The sequence below is a fragment of the Lepidothrix coronata genome, unplaced genomic scaffold (assembly GCF_001604755.1).
Source record: "Lepidothrix coronata isolate B3197 unplaced genomic scaffold, Lepidothrix_coronata-1.0 Scaffold90, whole genome shotgun sequence".
Classification (NCBI taxonomy): domain Eukaryota; kingdom Metazoa; phylum Chordata; class Aves; order Passeriformes; family Pipridae; genus Lepidothrix; species Lepidothrix coronata.
Window position 1 is genome coordinate 2,120,339 of NW_016690270.1, and position 16,706 is coordinate 2,137,044.

The 16,706-nt window shown below is 47.4% G+C and overlaps 2 protein-coding genes across 10 annotated transcripts in view; one reads left to right on the forward strand and one right to left on the reverse strand.

Moving 5' to 3' along the window:
- LOC108500434 (putative homeodomain transcription factor 1) overlaps positions 1-5,102 on the forward strand; it is a 30,251-nt gene extending 25,149 nt beyond the window's left edge. For 6 of the 7 annotated variants that reach the window (XM_017821353.1, XM_017821350.1, XM_017821352.1 and 3 more), the window contains exons 17-23: positions 350-622; positions 1,168-1,299; positions 1,421-1,507; positions 2,455-2,610; positions 2,986-3,081; positions 3,438-3,563; positions 3,915-5,099. In XM_017821353.1, coding sequence (XP_017676842.1) covers positions 350-622; positions 1,168-1,299; positions 1,421-1,507; positions 2,455-2,610; positions 2,986-3,081; positions 3,438-3,563; positions 3,915-3,935 — 891 coding nt within the window. In that variant the 3' untranslated portion in view covers positions 3,936-5,099. Of the gene's footprint in view, positions 1-349; positions 623-1,167; positions 1,300-1,420; positions 1,508-2,454; positions 2,611-2,985; positions 3,082-3,437; positions 3,564-3,914 lie in introns of all 7 variants that reach the window. The other variant, XM_017821357.1, reaches the window with a different exon arrangement.
- A 2,049-nt stretch (positions 5,103-7,151) lies between these two features.
- Positions 7,152-16,706, reverse strand: part of MAGI3 (membrane associated guanylate kinase, WW and PDZ domain containing 3) — a 66,249-nt gene continuing 56,694 nt past the window's right edge. For 2 of the 3 annotated variants that reach the window (XM_017821348.1, XM_017821347.1), the window contains exons 17-21: positions 14,098-14,200; positions 13,891-14,008; positions 13,261-13,404; positions 10,676-10,814; positions 7,152-8,324 (exon numbers count right to left, since the gene is read on the reverse strand). In XM_017821348.1, the coding sequence (XP_017676837.1) occupies positions 7,267-8,324; positions 10,676-10,814; positions 13,261-13,404; positions 13,891-14,008; positions 14,098-14,200 (1,562 nt within the window). In that variant the 3' untranslated portion in view covers positions 7,152-7,266. Of the gene's footprint in view, positions 8,325-8,793; positions 8,884-10,675; positions 10,815-13,260; positions 13,405-13,890; positions 14,009-14,097; positions 14,201-16,706 lie in introns of all 3 variants that reach the window. The other variant, XM_017821349.1, reaches the window with a different exon arrangement.

Genomic DNA, 16,706 nt, shown 5'->3' on the forward strand with positions numbered 1-16,706 from the left:
GCCCCTGGAAATGGTTACACGTGCAAGTATCAGGTGCAGTACAAAACTGGGCCCTCCCCAGCTGCAAAGACAGTTGTTCCTAAAATTTCCCTAAACCCCAGTTTTTGAGGTCTGTTGAAGACTTATCAGCTGGTGATTGCTGGTTTTCTCTGCAGTGTGCTGAGGGTGGGGGTTTGATTATTTATTGGCTGGTTGCTGTTGGCTTTGGACTGAAATGGGTGGGACTATTTTAGGCTCTGTCCTGGGAAGGGGAACTGACTGCTTGGCTGAGTGGCTGCTGCCACAACAACAGGCCTTTTCCTTGATGCAAAACCCAGGTAATCATCCCAGTTTTGTTCCTGCTTGCCAGGTGAATGCCTACCAGCAAGGAGTGGGGTATCAAATGCTGGGAAACATCATCACCATCGGATTGGCGTTCCTGCCCTTCCTCTACAGGCTCTTCCGCTTGGATAACCTGGAGCAGCTCTGCTCCATTTCTCTCAAGGAGCTCTTGTACATCTTCTGTGGAGCCCCTGCCAGCGCCCCTGTCATTGTCCTGTCTGCCATCAACTTCCTGGAAAGGCTGTGCTTAACCTGGATGTTTTTCTTCATGATGTGTGTTGCTGAGAGAACCTACAAACAGGTGGGTTTGAAGGTCCTGGTGCCTTCCCTGAGCCTGGGGCGGGGATCAAACCCCCCCTGCTCCTGCAAAGACAAGCAGGTCTCAGCCAGCTGAGGGGGCAGAGCTGGTGAGGGAACCAAGGTCAGGGAGGGGAGCCTGGGAAGGCTCCTATTGACCTGTCAGTGTGTAATCTGACCCCTGTACCCCCCTCACCTGTCCCCAAGGTCTCACCCTGTCCCCTCTCTGTGCCCAGAGAAGCTGTGGCTGCCCCATCCCTGGAAGTGTCCAAGGCCAGGTTGGACAGGGCTTGGAGCAACCTGGTCTAGTAGAAGGTGTCCTTGCCCATGGCAGGGGGTTGTGGATGAGCTTTAAGGTCCCTTCCAACCCAAACCATTCTGGAATTCTATAAAAACAGCTGCTGCCATTTCCCAGAGAGGTCGAGCACCCAGGTCTCATGTGGGGCTTCCCCAGTCACCCTTTCTGCCAGGTACCCCTAACAATCCCAGTCAATCTGATTTGTTTTAGACTGATTTATGTGTGTGTCTGTGTTTTGTTTTAAACTGCAGAGGTTTCTGTTTGCCAAGCTTTTCAGTCACATCACATCTGCTCGGAAAGCCAGGAAATACGAAATTCCTCACTTCAGGCTCAAGAAGGTGGAGAACATCAAGATCTGGTTATCCCTTCGCTCCTATCTGAAGGTTCTGATCCAGGGTTTGGTGATTACAGAGGGTGTAACAGTTACAGCTGTTTGTGGTGAGTTTTGGCTTCACAGCTCCACATCCCAACCTCAGCCCTGACCCCGTGTCCTTGTTTCCACAGAGACGAGGCCCCCAGAGGTCTGTGGATGTTGTTGTGTCCTCAGTCTTTTTGCTGGCTCTTTCAATTGCTTTTATATGCTGTGCTCAGGTGAGATTTTAACCTCTCTGGTTTTTAAAATAGGGGAAGATCTCTCCAAGTGCTGGAGGCTTTTCTTTCCCCAGAATACAAAGAGCTTTTGACCTGGAGCTGTTTGACCCCAAAGTACTGTAGAGAATGTTGCATTTTTTAAAAGCTTTGTAATCTTTAGTTGGAAGTAGAGATTCATTCTCTGCTTGCATGGGAAAATCTCGGGTTTTATAATCATCAGGAAAACTTCAGGACATGGGCATTTGGGCACAAAGGAGAGGAGACTCTGCCCAAGGACCTCAAGTGTTCACAGGACATTTTATTCCAGAGGGCTGATTGCAGCATCCTCTGTAACCACTGTGTGGAAAAGCAGCTCAAGAACTATTAGTTACACCTTCTAACCTTCCCTAAAGCTGTTGCAGGCAGCAGTGCTAATGCTGGAGCCATTCCTTGGTCAGTGTTCAGGCAGGTTCCTGACCTGAGGGTGCAGCTCTGGTAGCAGTGAGGTTGATGGTTCGTAGATACTCTCACTGCTGTGACTGTTTTTGTAAGCCACAGGTTTCCAGAGGAAGGAATGACAATCCCAGTCCTGCTGTGTTAGTCCCAGTGAGTCCATACTGGGAAAGGCAGGACCAGCTCCCTCTGGCTGGGGGGGAGGTCTGAGGCTGCCAGTGGGACAAGGAAAGGCACTTTATTCCCTGTTATTTGGTCAGAGGGAGGGAAGAGAAAGAACAATTTTCCTTTTCTGAGCAGACAGAAAAAATCAATTCCAAGCTAAAGCCAGGTTAGAAACAAGACCTTTTACTGTGACCTCATTACAGGAATGATTTACACTTTGTGGAGGAACTGCCAGTGCTGGAGAGCACAGAGGGCTGGGCAGAGGAGGAGCAAGGGCAGTGCTTGTGCACTTCTCCCAAGAACAGGCAACTTGCTATTGACAGTGGTGCTTTTTTTTCCCCCCAATACAGGTTCTTAAGGGCCACAAAACCTTCCTAAATGCAGCTTACAACTGGGAGTTCCTGATGTGGGAGGCAGCACTGCTTCTCTTTTTACTACGTCTGGCATCTCTGGGCTCTGAAACCAACAAGAAATACAGTAACATTTCCATCTTGCTCACTGAGCAGGTGACTCCATTTAGCTTGTTCTCCCTCTGCCTTTGTTGGGATATAATTACTGTATTTGAAACCAGCTTAAACACTGGAATCAAACTTTCAAAATTTAGAAATCCACCCTTGTGTTGGCCAGAAGGCAACAAAGCACTGTACAGCAGGGCAGGGGTGAGCTGGTGATGTTGGGACAGACTCAGATTCTAAAGTTCTGGATGGTTTTTGTCTCTGGGTTAGCCAAAACAATTGGAAAAAGAATGATGTTATCAGTGCTAAATTCACTTCTTCAGGAGTGACAGCAGACTGCAAAAATGGCTCTGGTTTCCCTTAGTAATGAATCACTGGGGGGCTGGTGCTGGGATATCAACACCTGGTCTGTGGTGTCTGTCACAGATAAACTTGTACCTGAAGATGGAGAAGAAGCCAAACAAGAAGGAGCAGCTGTCTCTGGTAAACAATGTTCTGAAACTGTCCACAAAGCTGCTGAAGGTAAGATACTCTGAACAGCTCAGTTTTATGGAAGTGGTGCCTAAAGGCAATACCATGTGGCTCTTGATTAGGTAAGAGCTGGCTCTCACTCACAGAGGGAGTTTTTCTGTGCTCCTACAGCTGTGACATGAGATGGAGCAATACAAGACCACTGTGGTTAATTAGTGCTGTGAACAGACTGTGGATTCAGCAGGAAACATCTCTGAAACAGAGTGGGAATTCCTGTACATGCATTTGAGAAAGGACAGAGGCAGCACAGTCTGTTGGAGCACCAGTGTTAAGCTGAAAGTCAGAGGATGAATTGCTTTGCTATTGGTGAATGTGAATGGACTCCTTTCCTTGTCCTTCCACTGCAGGAACTGGATAGTCCCTTCAGGCTGTATGGACTGACCATGAACCCCCTGATCTACAACATCACACGGGTTGTCATCCTCTCTGCTGTCTCAGGAGTTATCAGTGACCTTCTAGGGTTCAATATCAGAGTAAGTGTCCTCTACAAACCAACAGCAACAGCTCTGGGGGCCCCTCAGACTCCTCCTGCCTGAGCAGAAAGGTTTGCACTGGTAATTCAGAGACCAGACTCTGCTGGGTGAGTCCCCACCTCCCTGAGCCAGTTCTGGGGGGAAGGACAGGGCTGACTCCAGTTTAATTTGTATTCAGGTCAAGCTGTTAGAATCCAGGCTTCCTTCCCTTTATCCCAGTCCTCCTGTGGCTCATCCTGCTGGAGCTCACTGAGCAGAGCAGGATGGGGAAGGGAGACTTTCTCACCTGTGGATACAGAACATGCAGACCTAAGGCTGTCAGACCCAAACTCACACTCTGTCTCTCTGCAGTTATGGAAAATTAAACCATGAACTGACAGAACATCAGCCCTGGGCATCTCCACCAGAGAGAAGAGAACCTCAGGTGTGGGCAGAAAGCAGAAAACTGATGGAAGTCTGTAATTACAGCTTTCAAACAGATTCTCAGTGTTATCAGAAGTTTTCTTTCTGCTTTACTGTTCTACACCACCCAGAACCAACTGGTCTCAACAGTGATGTCATCCCATGGCATGCACACAGAAAAACTGCATTAATGGGGCCAAATCCTGGCAGCTGGCACTGAAACCAGCAGGAACTGGTGTGGGACATCAAACCCTGAAGCCATACAAGAGCTGCAGCTGGAGGGACACCAATGGCTGTGACTGGTGCCACGTTCCTGCAAAACCTGAATCCTGGGATGTGACAAGGAGGGAGTCAGCCCTCCCATCCCAGTCAGCCTTCCTGGAGCTACACTGGAATATTGCAGCTCGATCATCCTTAGCTGCACTTGTCTGGCTGTGCTGAGGAGAGTCTCAATCCTCAAAAGCTCCACGTGCTTGAGGCTTTGCCTCTGTCCTGAACCGCTGCAGGATGTGAATTCCACCTCAGGATGTGAATTCCACCCCTCCCTGCTGCCACTCCAGCAATACCAGAGTCCTGCTGTTGGCTTAGGCTGGGGCTGCTGCGAAGAAATGATGAGTATTTTTCTGAAAACATTAATTACAGGAGAAAAACCTCTCCACAGATACTACAGGGAAAGTGTTTATGAGCCGTAGAACATTTTGCCAGGTCTGTTCCCTGGAACACTCCACTCCATCCTGTCCTGCCTGAGAACAGCTCTGGCAAAGACCTCCTCAGGTTCGTGTTTAGAAAGGGCAGAGGAGAGAAGGAAAACATTTTAAAGCTTCTGTTATATTTCCCTTCACTGGCTCTATCAGCTTCTATTTATTAGTAATGAAAAGAGCAAAAACTGAGGAACTTTTCAGAGCTTCATTCTTTCACAGGAGGGTAAGATGGCAGAAGCATTTTTGGTAGTAAATTGTTTACAGCTATTTTCTGTACAAGGAAAAGTTGTGAGATGTAAAAGGAGATGACAATTTTATATAGCAAAATATACAAATAAACCTACAGGACAAGTATTTCATCATTACCCACTGTTTTCTACAGGACCTGATGATTTTTATACCACCTTTGTCGAGCATTTGCTGTTTGAATGGAGGGGGGGAGGGTGTCAGGGAAAATTCCAATAATAAATTGCATTTGTTTTCCAGAAGAGCAGCATGTTTGTGGGTAAAACCTGGGGTCACACCCCTGAAAGCCAACCAAGAACCTGGTTTATACAGTGCAGAACCAACAGGCCACGAACTGGAGTTTGTTTTTAATATCTATATAAAAAATAATGAGCGATTTACAGGTCTCTCTCTAGTCAGAACCTCAGAAGTCTGTATAAAGGTGCTGTACAATATATAAACATTTACACCCAGTACATCCATACATTGCTTAGCATTCCAAGGCCACATGGCTAAGTCTGATACAGGAAGTACAGATACAAGGTCTATGGAAGGAGAAATCACACACAGGTAAGACATTATCACATTAACATAGAGAAAAAATCGAGGGGAGTTGATGGCAGGGGAATCATTTCAGTGGTGCTACTTAATTCATCTGGAATTAAAGGTCTGGATCTGTCACTGTACTCAGTGGTCAGGGCGAGTGCACACAGCTCAACATAAACCACCCTCTGGGGAAGGGCTCAGGGGAAATATCTACACAGGCTACTTCAGAGTATTAAATATTTCACAGTCATACTCCACCCAGGGAGTATTTGTACGTGTTATGCTACACAGCAAACCTCGATGGAGCGCCCGGGGTTGAGCAGCAGAGCACAGTTCAGAGCTGCTCTAAAGCCTTTTGAGTTCCCAAAGTCTTTGTGGGAAAGCTGGCTGAGCAGTCAGCTGTGCTTGGGAAGAATTCCACTCAGAACTGCCTCACTGTGCTTCATCAGCCTTTAAAAACATCCCATGTTTCAAAGCCAAAAGGAGGTATTTGCTCGTTCCATTTCAGAGAGCAAATCCTATTAGTTTGAGTTTTGAGTAAGTAAAGCTCCATCCTTTACTCCTCCTCCTGCAAACTGGACCAACGGGCTCCTTCTACCATTAAAAACCTAAACATGTCAGGAAATCATCACTAAAGCTATGAATAAAATAAACCCCTTTAGCTTCTGCTGTTCTCACAACTTGGGGACTGAGGTGTCAGGAGGTCCTGGTGGTCACATCCCTCTTTAAAACATCTCTGCCAGCCCAAACCACGGAGAGCGAGCCTCCTGTACCCTCTGTGTCATCAACACTCCCTGATCACACATTCCACGTAAAAATGGGAGAGTTCTAATATACACAGGCATAAACTTCACTGACGAGGCTGCTCTGGCAGCTGGGTCTGTCTAAGGTCAGTTGTTACCTCTACAGAGGGAAAAAAATCCAATTCCTAACTAGCATTAATTAATTAAAGATGGGGCTTCAGCATCGGCTCCACACCAAGGCTGAGGATTTCGTGGTGCCACAAGTGAAACCAAAGGAATTATGTTATTTAACAGAACCCAGAATTTTCTCTCCTCACACAAGATGCTTGCAAAGCAAATCCCTACGACTCGAGGCAATAAAGCAATTTTGCTGCGTTCAGAAAACGCAAAATTATATCAAATACCATTGTTGTCAACAGGGTTTGGTATGGGGTATAAAAACCCCAGGAAACACATCAACTGGGCAGCATCAGTGGCTCATTTGCTGCCCTGGAACTGACAGAACCAACTCGCCCATGTCCTTCCTGACCCAGCAAGAACACGTGGGTTTCCTGACGCAAACATGCACCACCTCTGAGAAAACACCCACCTCAGCCCAAACCTGCCTTGTCTGTGACTGGAATCCACGGGGGGGAGGATTAGATTGACTGGATACAGTAGATAAACTTGGCACAAGAGCAGGAAGTGAGTCAGGATCACATTGGCAACAGAGGCATTAAATAACTTTGTTCAGACCTCACAACACTCGGAGAAGCCGCAGCAGTGCAACGTTGGGAGCAGCAGACAAGGGCCTGCACGGGGACACGGGGACAGCAGCTCATGGCAGAGTTTCACTGAAGCATCCAAAAGGTCCTTCATGCAGCTTAGATAATTTAAGAACAAATCAAACCCTTTCCCCCCCACTTCCAACCAGTTTCTGAGACAAAAAAAAAAGAAAAAAAAAAAAAAAAAAAAAAAAAAAAAAAAAAAAAAAAAAAAAAAAAAAAAAGAAAAAAAAAGACAACTGTGTGAAAAGAACCAATGCTTTAAATGACCCTTATTGGAAAACTGGTTAAAACATGTTCTAAAAAAAACAGTGTCAGTCAGTCACAGCCGTTTTCCAGCCACTCCTGCTGCTGGGGTGCCCTTAGTGGGGACCCTCCACGGCCCGGGAGTTATCGGCGTTTTCCTCACTGGAGAACCCTCAGGGTGGGAAGTTCCATCTTTGGTTTCATGGGGCAGCTCCACGTGTCTCCCTCCGTGGTGCCTGCTCAGCGTGACAGTCTCCTGTGGTTCCCCCCTCCTTTGCTTCTCCGTGGAAAGCAGTGGGATGTTGGACAGGCTGGAGGTTTTGAACCTGCTGGAACTTGGCTCTCCAGAGCTGGACTTGGTCAATAAATCGTCCTCGGAGGCGTTTCTCCTGCAGTCCCTCAAGGGAAGGTTGTTCCCCTCAAACGCTGGGTAGTGTCTCTCTGCAGACCACCCTTCCATCCTTCCTGCAGTTTTCTGCTTCGTGTCTTTCCTGCTGACTCCTGGTTTACCAATCCCACCTTTCAGCTGCTCCACACCACCAGTTCTGCCCTGGCTCCTTCCCACCATTTCTGCACTTCCCGGCTTCCCGAGGTGCCTGTGGGGACTGGCTGACCTTCCTTGATTTCCACTGGAATACTCTTTTTTGTCACTACTGTTCGTTCCTGTTTCTGTGGTTTTACTCTCACTCCCTCTGGATCTGCCAGGTTGATGTGAGAGATTGTTCTTTTCAGGATCCGCTTTCCTGGGGCTGTGGAATCCCCTGGGAGGGTGTCCCTCAGCAGCCCCCAGCTTTGCTGGACTGGCAGATCTGTCTCTTCTGGTCCCTGCTTCCAAACTACCTTTAGTGATTCCAAACCCAGGGCTGGAGGGACATTCCCATCTGTTCTTTGTTCTCTGGGGAGAAGACTGAGGCTTCCTCTCACTCTGGTTTTCAGTTAAAGTGCTTATCTTGTCAGGCACAGTGTTCTCTGCTTGTTCCAGTTCCTCAGACAGCTGAACTCTGGTTAAAGCTTCTCCTGGTACTGGTAAATAACACACTTCAGATGGGGAAGCAGAATGGGAAGATGAAGATAATGGTGACTGTTCTTCATATATTACATTTGACGAAGATGGATTGTAACTATCCCAATCACCTGGAAGTGAACAGCGAGAGATTTGACTGAACAACTACACACAAAAAATAATAATCACTAAATATTTCACAATTTTAGCACCTCAGCAGCAAATTACCGAGTTCAATTTAAGAAACATTATGGAGTGGCATATTCTCAAAGCCTTATTTAGCCAGATTTACGTACTGTCTTTTTCTACAAGCTACAACAACCCTGAGGATGTGATTTTGGAAAAAAACCCAACAACTAGGGCTCAGAATGCTGCCTGATCCCTGCAGGACTGACACAGGCTTGGATCAAAACCATTTTAGAGCCTACACAGCAAAATTGCAAAATAGAAAGTCCCTGACCTACATTGTTTAATATGAGAAAACTAAATGAACTGGAACTGTTATGCTAAAAGAAACCTGAAACACTGAAAAGTCGAGGTTATTCATAGCTTTGCACTTAAATAACAGGAAAAGATGGAACACAAGACATGCAGATTTACCAAGTCTTTAAGGAAAAACCAAGAAAAGCACTGAAAGCCCTTAATGTTGCTCAGGTTTCACGTAGGGACACAGACTGGAAGGAGCCAAACCTGAAGGAGGAAGAGAAAAAGCCCAGAAGTACATACCAAAAAAATCACAGAGTACAGCAAGCAAGATTTCAACCAGAAATGTGGGACTAACAGCAAGGCAAGAGGCAACAAACCCTTCCCCACTCCAGCACCTCCTTCCCATCCCAGACCCCACTCTGGACAGAGGGATGGGTGGGATGTGCTCCAGAGGTTCCCTCAGACTTTTGGTGATTCTGTGTTTCTCCCTCAAGCTCAGGGGATTCCTGTGAACAAAAGGGCCAGGAGTGATCCCAGATAATCCCTGCACATCCCTCATGGATAAACTCCACTGGTCCCTGCTGGAGTCAGATGTTGGGGAGGAGAGAGCAGGAGTCACCTCCACGCTCATTTTAATGGAAATGTCATTTTAAAGAGAACCTCCCCATGGCATTACAGAACATCCTGAGCTGGAAGGGACACACAGGGATCACCCAGTCCAACTCCTGGCCCTGCCCAGGACACCCCAACACCCCACCCTGTCCCTGAGGGCACTGTCCAAACACTCCTGGAGCTCTGGCAGATCTGGGGCTGTGACAGTTCCCTGGGGAGCCCGTTCAGTGCCCAACCACCCAACCAGAAGCTCATCAGAGCACAAGGCAGACTGTATTTAACCATATTCAACGATGTTCAGCTTTCCCCCCCACTGAGGAGGTGATTCAGGGTGAGAGCCAGGCCCAGGCAGGGGTTGTGCAGGCTGAGCCCAGCACAGCACAGATGGGCTGTTTCCATGCCCTGCACTAATTCCCTGATTTCACTGTGCTGGGCAGGTCAGAGCACTGGGATGTTCAGGGCCCTTTTCAAGCTCTCAGGAGGAAAGAAATGGAGACAGCTCTGAGCAATTTTACCCCTTGAGTGAACATCAGTTGCTGCCTGTAAATGAACACACAAAGTATTTGGGAGTTCAAACTCCGTGTTTGGGATTTTGAAAGGATAAACTGGGTTGGGACTGGGACTGAAAAGTTCTTTATCAGAATAAAAGTGACCCTCCAATTTAGGAAGTTCATCATGAGCACCCTGGTGGCAACATCAGGGGATAAAAGACTAAAATGCATATTTGGGAATCAGGTGCTCTTTGCTTTAAAATGCTGCCACTGCCACAAGTCTTTGATTTGCAGTTTTGGGGCCCTGGCAGACCCCAAATCATCAGTTCTGAGCTCTGTGGCTCCTGCAAGCGTTTGCTTTGCTGTCCTTCCTTTTATCTGGCCTATGAAATTGTCCTTTCCTGTTGCAGAGGCAAAAATCACCTTCAATCAAACCAAATCCCTTTGGAGAACAAAGTTGTTCCTCTCCTGATTCCTGAAGTTTTGGCTTTGAAAAACAAAGCATCCCTTAACTTAGAAGGCTAAAAACTGAAATGAATCTGTAGAAATCATATTTTGACAATACAGGCATTTTTAACTGAGTACTGTAGCATAGAGAATTTTAATTTAAATTAAAAGGCAATCAGGGTTAATCATTTTTATAGGGAAGCTTGATTAGCTTGGACAGAGCTGAGAAACTTATTAAAATATGGAATAATTTCACAGGGTTTTAATATTCCTAAATACTTGTCATGTGTTAATTGTACCAAAAATGTTCCTCATCTTTTAAAACAAATATTTCTATTTTCTATTTTTGTATTTTAATTTTTAATTTAATTCAATAATAAATAAACACTTGCACAGCTGTCACAAAGGGAACTGCCAACTACTGCAGTGAACAAGCACCAGAGTCTGTTTATCCCACTTTCCTCCCCCACCTTGGACGAAACCAAACAGCCCTTGAGACAACATACTGTGATCTGGAATCAATCCAGTCCCTGGTCTCAGCAGCAGCAAAACTTTATTCCCTCCAGCCTGAATCAGCTCAATGGCTCGTGTGTGAGTGATTCCTTGGGTGGGTTCTCCATTAATTTCCACTATTTGGTCACCAACCTGAGGAGAAAAGAGCAAGCAGGTGAGTCCCTGGGAATCTCTGACACTGTGGTTTTTAGCTTAGAAAGAAAAAATTAAATAATAGAGGCAGATGCTTCTGTTTTCCCTCTTGTGCTGAAATCCACTCAGCAACAGTGACACCCCTCCAGGGGTGATGAGCAGGGTGTGACCCGGGGCTCTGGGGGCTCACAGGTCACACAGTCCTCAGCCAGCTCAGGGAAAGAAAGTCTCAAAGTTCTCACTACTGACACATTCCACCACTTATTCACAAGGGATTTTTATTTACAAGTGGTGGTGTTTATTTTCTATCTACTATTCATTTATAAGTGATGGGGCAGATCCAGGAGGTGCTTGAATGTATTTTCCTTCTGGATCGTGGTGTGGAGGGAGCACAGGGATGAACCACACCTGAGTCACACCTGAGTGAGGTCACACCCCCCAGGTGAGGTGAGGGGCACCTTCACCCAGTGCACAGCTCAGGGCACAGCAGGTGGAAGGGCAGGGAAGGAATTGTTATTCCAGGCAGGAGAGATCAGTGCCGAGGTCTCTGAGGCCAATTAACAACTCACAGGGGTGCTGGGCAGGTAATTCCAGCTCACACCAACCCCACAGGCTGCTGGAAAGGGGTCAGAATGAGCATGAAAAAGGGATGTCTGTTTGGGAAAATAGGAAAAAGGGAGGCCTATCTGGCACTGCCCAGAACAGCCAAGGGATGTCACTGCTGTGTAACAAGAGCAGCTCGAAGAGACCGTCTGGGCTTCCTTAAATAAACTCTGCCAAAGGAGGTCAGTGCTGGCTCAGGGTAGGACAGGGACACACTGACAGCTCAGCTGGGTGAGAAATTCCTCTTCAGTGTGTTAAAAGCACAGCCAGAAAGCGACACCGTGTCCAGATGAGGAGGGAGACAAACTGAATGACACGGGAAGTGTGAATCCCCTGGGGCTGGGAGAGCTCAGCCCCTCGGTGCTCTGAGCCCAGCTGGGACACTGAGCTGGGACACTCCATCCCTGCACAGGGAAGGGTGAGGGGCCAGGGGGTGGGAAGGGCCTTTACAAAAGGCTGCTGTACCCACACCCCACGTGGAAATCACTGGGGGAGTTGGAGCTGGAGCTCTCAGCAGGATTTTGCTGCCTCAGTCCCCACAGAGCCAGGGCACAGGTTGTCTGAGTGACACAAGGAACAGTCAGCTGGGACCTCAGAGAGTCAGGGAATACCCTGAGCTGGGAGGGACCCACAAGGATCATCCAGTCCAGCTCCTGGCCCTGCACAGGACATCCCAAAATCCCACTTTGTCCATGACAGCGTTGTCCAAATGCTCCTGGAGCTCTGGCAGCCTTGGGGCTGTGCCCACTGCCCTGGGGAGCCTGTTCAGTGCCCGACCACCCTCTGGGGGGAGAACCTTTCCCTGAGATCCAACTCAACCCTGTCCTGGCACAGCTCCAGCTGTTCCCTGGGTCCTGTCTCTGCTCACAGACAGCAGAGATCAGTGCCTGCCCCTCACAAGGAAGCTGCAGACCCTGATGAGGTCTGACCTCAGTCTTTTCTTCTCTGGGCTGAACAACCTTCTGGTTGCTCAAAAAGCAAAGCCCTGGAGCTCAGTGTGACACCACTTAAAGAAGGAAAACAAGAGAAAATATTAGCACTGAACACCACACTTGTGTAGTCTCTGAAGCATGAGGGGCAAAAACCTCATTGATGTGAGGAATTGGAGAAGAGAAGTTAACAATACTTAGAGTTCCACATCCAATTAAGCCTCACAGCAAGTATCTGTATCAGCCCCATTCTGCAAATACAAACAGAGGCAGAACCATGTGCCAGTGGCCACAAGTGCAGGAAGCACCAGGACTGCAGTGGGATGGCATCTCATGGGCACCTGGCTCAGCTCCACACTCCAGCCTCTGAAAATCCAGCTCTGGGAAGTAGCTACAGAGCCTCACCTACCACCATTCTTTGCTTTTGTACCCATGCATTTGGTTTTACTACAATATCTGAGAGTGAATTCCTCACACAAAGGTAAGAATTAACATAACATTTTGAAAAAAAATTAGGTTTGGATCCCCAGAGATGGCCCAGAATGGCAACAGCACAATGTTCACACACATATTCCTTAAAAACTCACTGACTTGGACACTGATTCTCCTTTCAGCTCTCTGTTCCTTTGTGAAATCTGTTGCTGGAGTCCTAAAGTACCCTGAGGAGCTGGGTCAGGGATGCTACTGGAACTCAAGCAAGGCTGGACAGTTCCTTTTGGATGCTCATGGAGCTGTTCATGGATCTCTCCTCTCAAACCCCACAGCTGTCACCACACAGGGACAGCTGGAAGAAGGGCAGAGGCCCAGCTGCTGTTCTGGGCCCCTGTGCTCACGGGAAAACCGAGTTTCTTGCCACTTCAGGTAAATTAATGCGTCAACTTGATCAGTAAATTGATTAGAGAAGCCAAACTCACGTGCACTCTCCCGTCCTTGACCGCTGGCCCGTCCTCAGCCAGGCGCAGGATGAACAAGCCCATGTTATATTCCTTCCCTCCTCGGAGGCTGAACCCAAACCCTCGAGGGCCCCTTTCCAGCTCCACTGGGAAACAGCCAGGACTCTGTGAGGAGGAAAAAAGGAAAAAAAAAACCAAAAAACCAAGAGATGAGGACCTACAGGCAGATTTAAACATTTGTTTCACACATTCCTGTATTTTGAGATGTTTTAAACGGAATCCACCCCAGCTCAGGTGTGACTCGGGGTAATGGTTCCATTCCAAGTCTAAACACACAGAACATCTTCCCTTCTGAGAGATGAATAAAATCCTTCATGAAACTTTGCCAAAAGGGTCTGTAGTAGCTCCATGACAAGCATTTTCTGTTTCTTTCACAATTAGAATGAGAATTCCCTTATCCTAAGGAGATAATCAAATTTAAAGCATGGGCAAAAACACTCCGTGAGACGCTTCAGTGCGTTTTTAAACACAGCTTTTCTACCCACATCTGACAGGGAAATGTTTAATTGTCCTGCTTTCCAGAACTCCGTGGCAATGCCACCAATGGATGAGTATCCCACGTCCCCACACCCTCTGGATGGGCTCCTGTACCTGGGAATGACGGCCAACACCTGGAGCAGCATCCGACTGTGCCACGTGCTTGTGCTCGGGCCAGGACAGACGGTAACCACCGGAGACTTCTTTTCCAGCTTCACCTTCTGTGGCTCCCCTGTGGAGAGGTGAAAGGACACGGATTTTACCTCCACACCAACCCCTCTGCCCAAGCTTTCCCCGCCGTTCCCAGCCCCGTTCCCAGACCTGTCGGCGCCGGGGGGGTTGATCTGTGCCGGTCCCAGTGGTCGGTGCTGCGGGGCCGGGCTCTGCCGGGCCGAGTTCGGCCCCGAGGGAGGCCCACGGTGCTCTGAAATCCAAACACAACCAACAGTCAGATGTCCTGGTTAGAACAGCTGGGACCAGTTCATCACTGGATGGGTGTAACCCAAAACTGGGTATTCTAGAGCCTTCCATGCCATTGCCCAGAAACTGTTATCAATGAACCATTTACACCCCCTGCCCAGAGCAGCCCTGACTCCTCAGGCTGTAAACTGGGTGTTCAGAGGCCTGTGAGACAGGAGGGTGCTCCTGTCCTCATACCCATTGTGGAACTCCCCACCCTGAGGGAGGTACTGGGCATTCCTGCCTGAACCTGAGGATATATAATCTTGGAGTCTTGGGACTTTTTTAACCACTCGTGGGATCCAGAGGAAGACTGCAGATCACCGCTCTCAACCAGACTGCAACCACCACCCTTGACCAGACTGCACCAGCACTCTCACCAACAGGTTTTTCCCCTCTCCTTTTCCTTTGGACTCAGGGGGCCCAACTCACACCCCTCTGTTCATGCCCCAGGGTGCTGGGTTATGCATTTGGGTTTTGTGGGTTAAAACCAACTGTTTGTCTGTATAATTGTATTTATTGTATTATTTTATTAAATTGTTGTTCTGACTTATAATCTCTCCTTCGAGTTGAGCTCATTTCCCCTGCTGGTTTACCTTTAAACCAGCACACAGACCTTCCCAAATCCACAGCTGGGATCACAGTGACCACCAGAGCTGCTGCTGCTCCCAAGGAATCCACCAGTGGCACCTCGGGCTGAGCTGAGCTCGCTCACACAACAAGGATTCTCCACTCCAGGAACCCAAGTGCAGCTCGTTGGTTCCATGAAATAAACCCCTGTTTTTATTCTTCTCTGTTTTTATTCTTTCATTCTGCTTTCCCTCAGAAAAATAACACAATTTTATGGATCCAGACACGGACAGAAGAGTTTTGAGGTGCTAAAGGGCAGAAGGGATCAGGGGTGGTCAGATCCATTATATGGGATATTCAGTGTAATAAAATTTTGCAAGGGATTAAGAACAATGTCCATCTGAGAAACATTGCTTTGGAAAGGTAAGGGAATGAGGATCTGCAGGATCAATGGGAATTTGGAGGTGAAGACCCCAAGGAAGGAGGGAAACTGCCAACTTATTTAAGGCACCACAGAGTTTTCTCCTGCCCAGCTCCAGGGAAGGTGAGGAACTGGTGCCACAGCCACACTGGGGGATAAGTTCACTGGCAAATTATCAACAGGGATTTTTAAAGTGCTTTGCCTTCTCCCAGAAGCTGAGTAAAAATTAAAGTATAACATTTTAATAAAATATTTTAAGATAGCTTATTTTCCCTTCCACGGTAAACAGTGATTGTGCACTTTTAAATCCACTGAATTTATGGACAAAAAACATGTTTCAGGACACAAAATGACTCTGCCATTTAAGAATCAGGAACCACAGTCCATGCAAAAAGCTGCCTCTTAGCTAGAATCTGAAGGGCAAAGAGTGGCCCAAGATGAACTTTTGTGCTGAATTAAAAACTAATAAACTCCTTTTTCCCTATGAGGTTTAAAATAATAAACCCAAGCACCAAAACTAGAGATGTTCCAGCACTTTTAGGTGCAGCACATTAGTGCATTTCCTAATTAAGAACAAAAAAATTCCATTAAAATATAAAAAGTGCTCAACCATCTTAAGGGAAGGGAAATTTAAAGCACATTAAACTGAATTTCTCAGGTATGTGAGGCCTCCCAAGCCCTCCACAGGACTGCTTGGTGCTGCTCCTGTGACATGCCTCAAAGAGGTTTCTCTCTAGAGACAGAATGTCAACTTTTACTCCTGGTTTATCCTCAGATTTTTAATTTAGAAGCACAGGCAAGAAAAATGCCATCTGTTTGCAGAAATCCTGCAGCCTGCTCTCGTGTGTTCCCAGCTAATACATGACAAAAGCTGACAGGCTCCTGCTTTGGTGAAAAATGTTAAAGAACCTCTCCTGGTGCACGAAAAGCAAAGATCACAGGCCTGGGAAGGCTGGGGGGGACCAGGCAGAGGTTTTATTGCCACTCAGAGGACAGTGCTGGGGAACAGCAAACCTGATCAGGATTTGTGCTCCGTGAGGCTGAACAGCTTCCAGAAAAAAAGAGCATTTTGGTGTGGTTTTTTTTTTTTTTTTTGGAGCTGCATCCTGCATTTTCCTCAGTGTGCAGCACCTCTCTGAGGTTCAGCTCCCTCCCTGCAGTGCCTGAAGCCCTGACTCACTCCCATCCAGCTGGAACTCTCTGCTGTGAGCTAAACTCCATTTCTCCAGCTACATCAAGGAGAATTTTAAAGTGGAAATATATTCCCACTTTGGTGGAGCAGGTTCTGCTTCTTTCTCCTTCATTGTCACGAAATCCTTTACATCTCAAACACGCCAACTCCAGCTCCCCTAAGCCACAGATTTCTTCTGACTGATCTTCACTCTGCTTTCACCACCTGCTACTGAGGGTTTTTTTTCCCCTTTCTTTGTTGAGTCTCCACAGGTTCTGGTTTTATCTCTACATTTTGGCTGCAAATCTA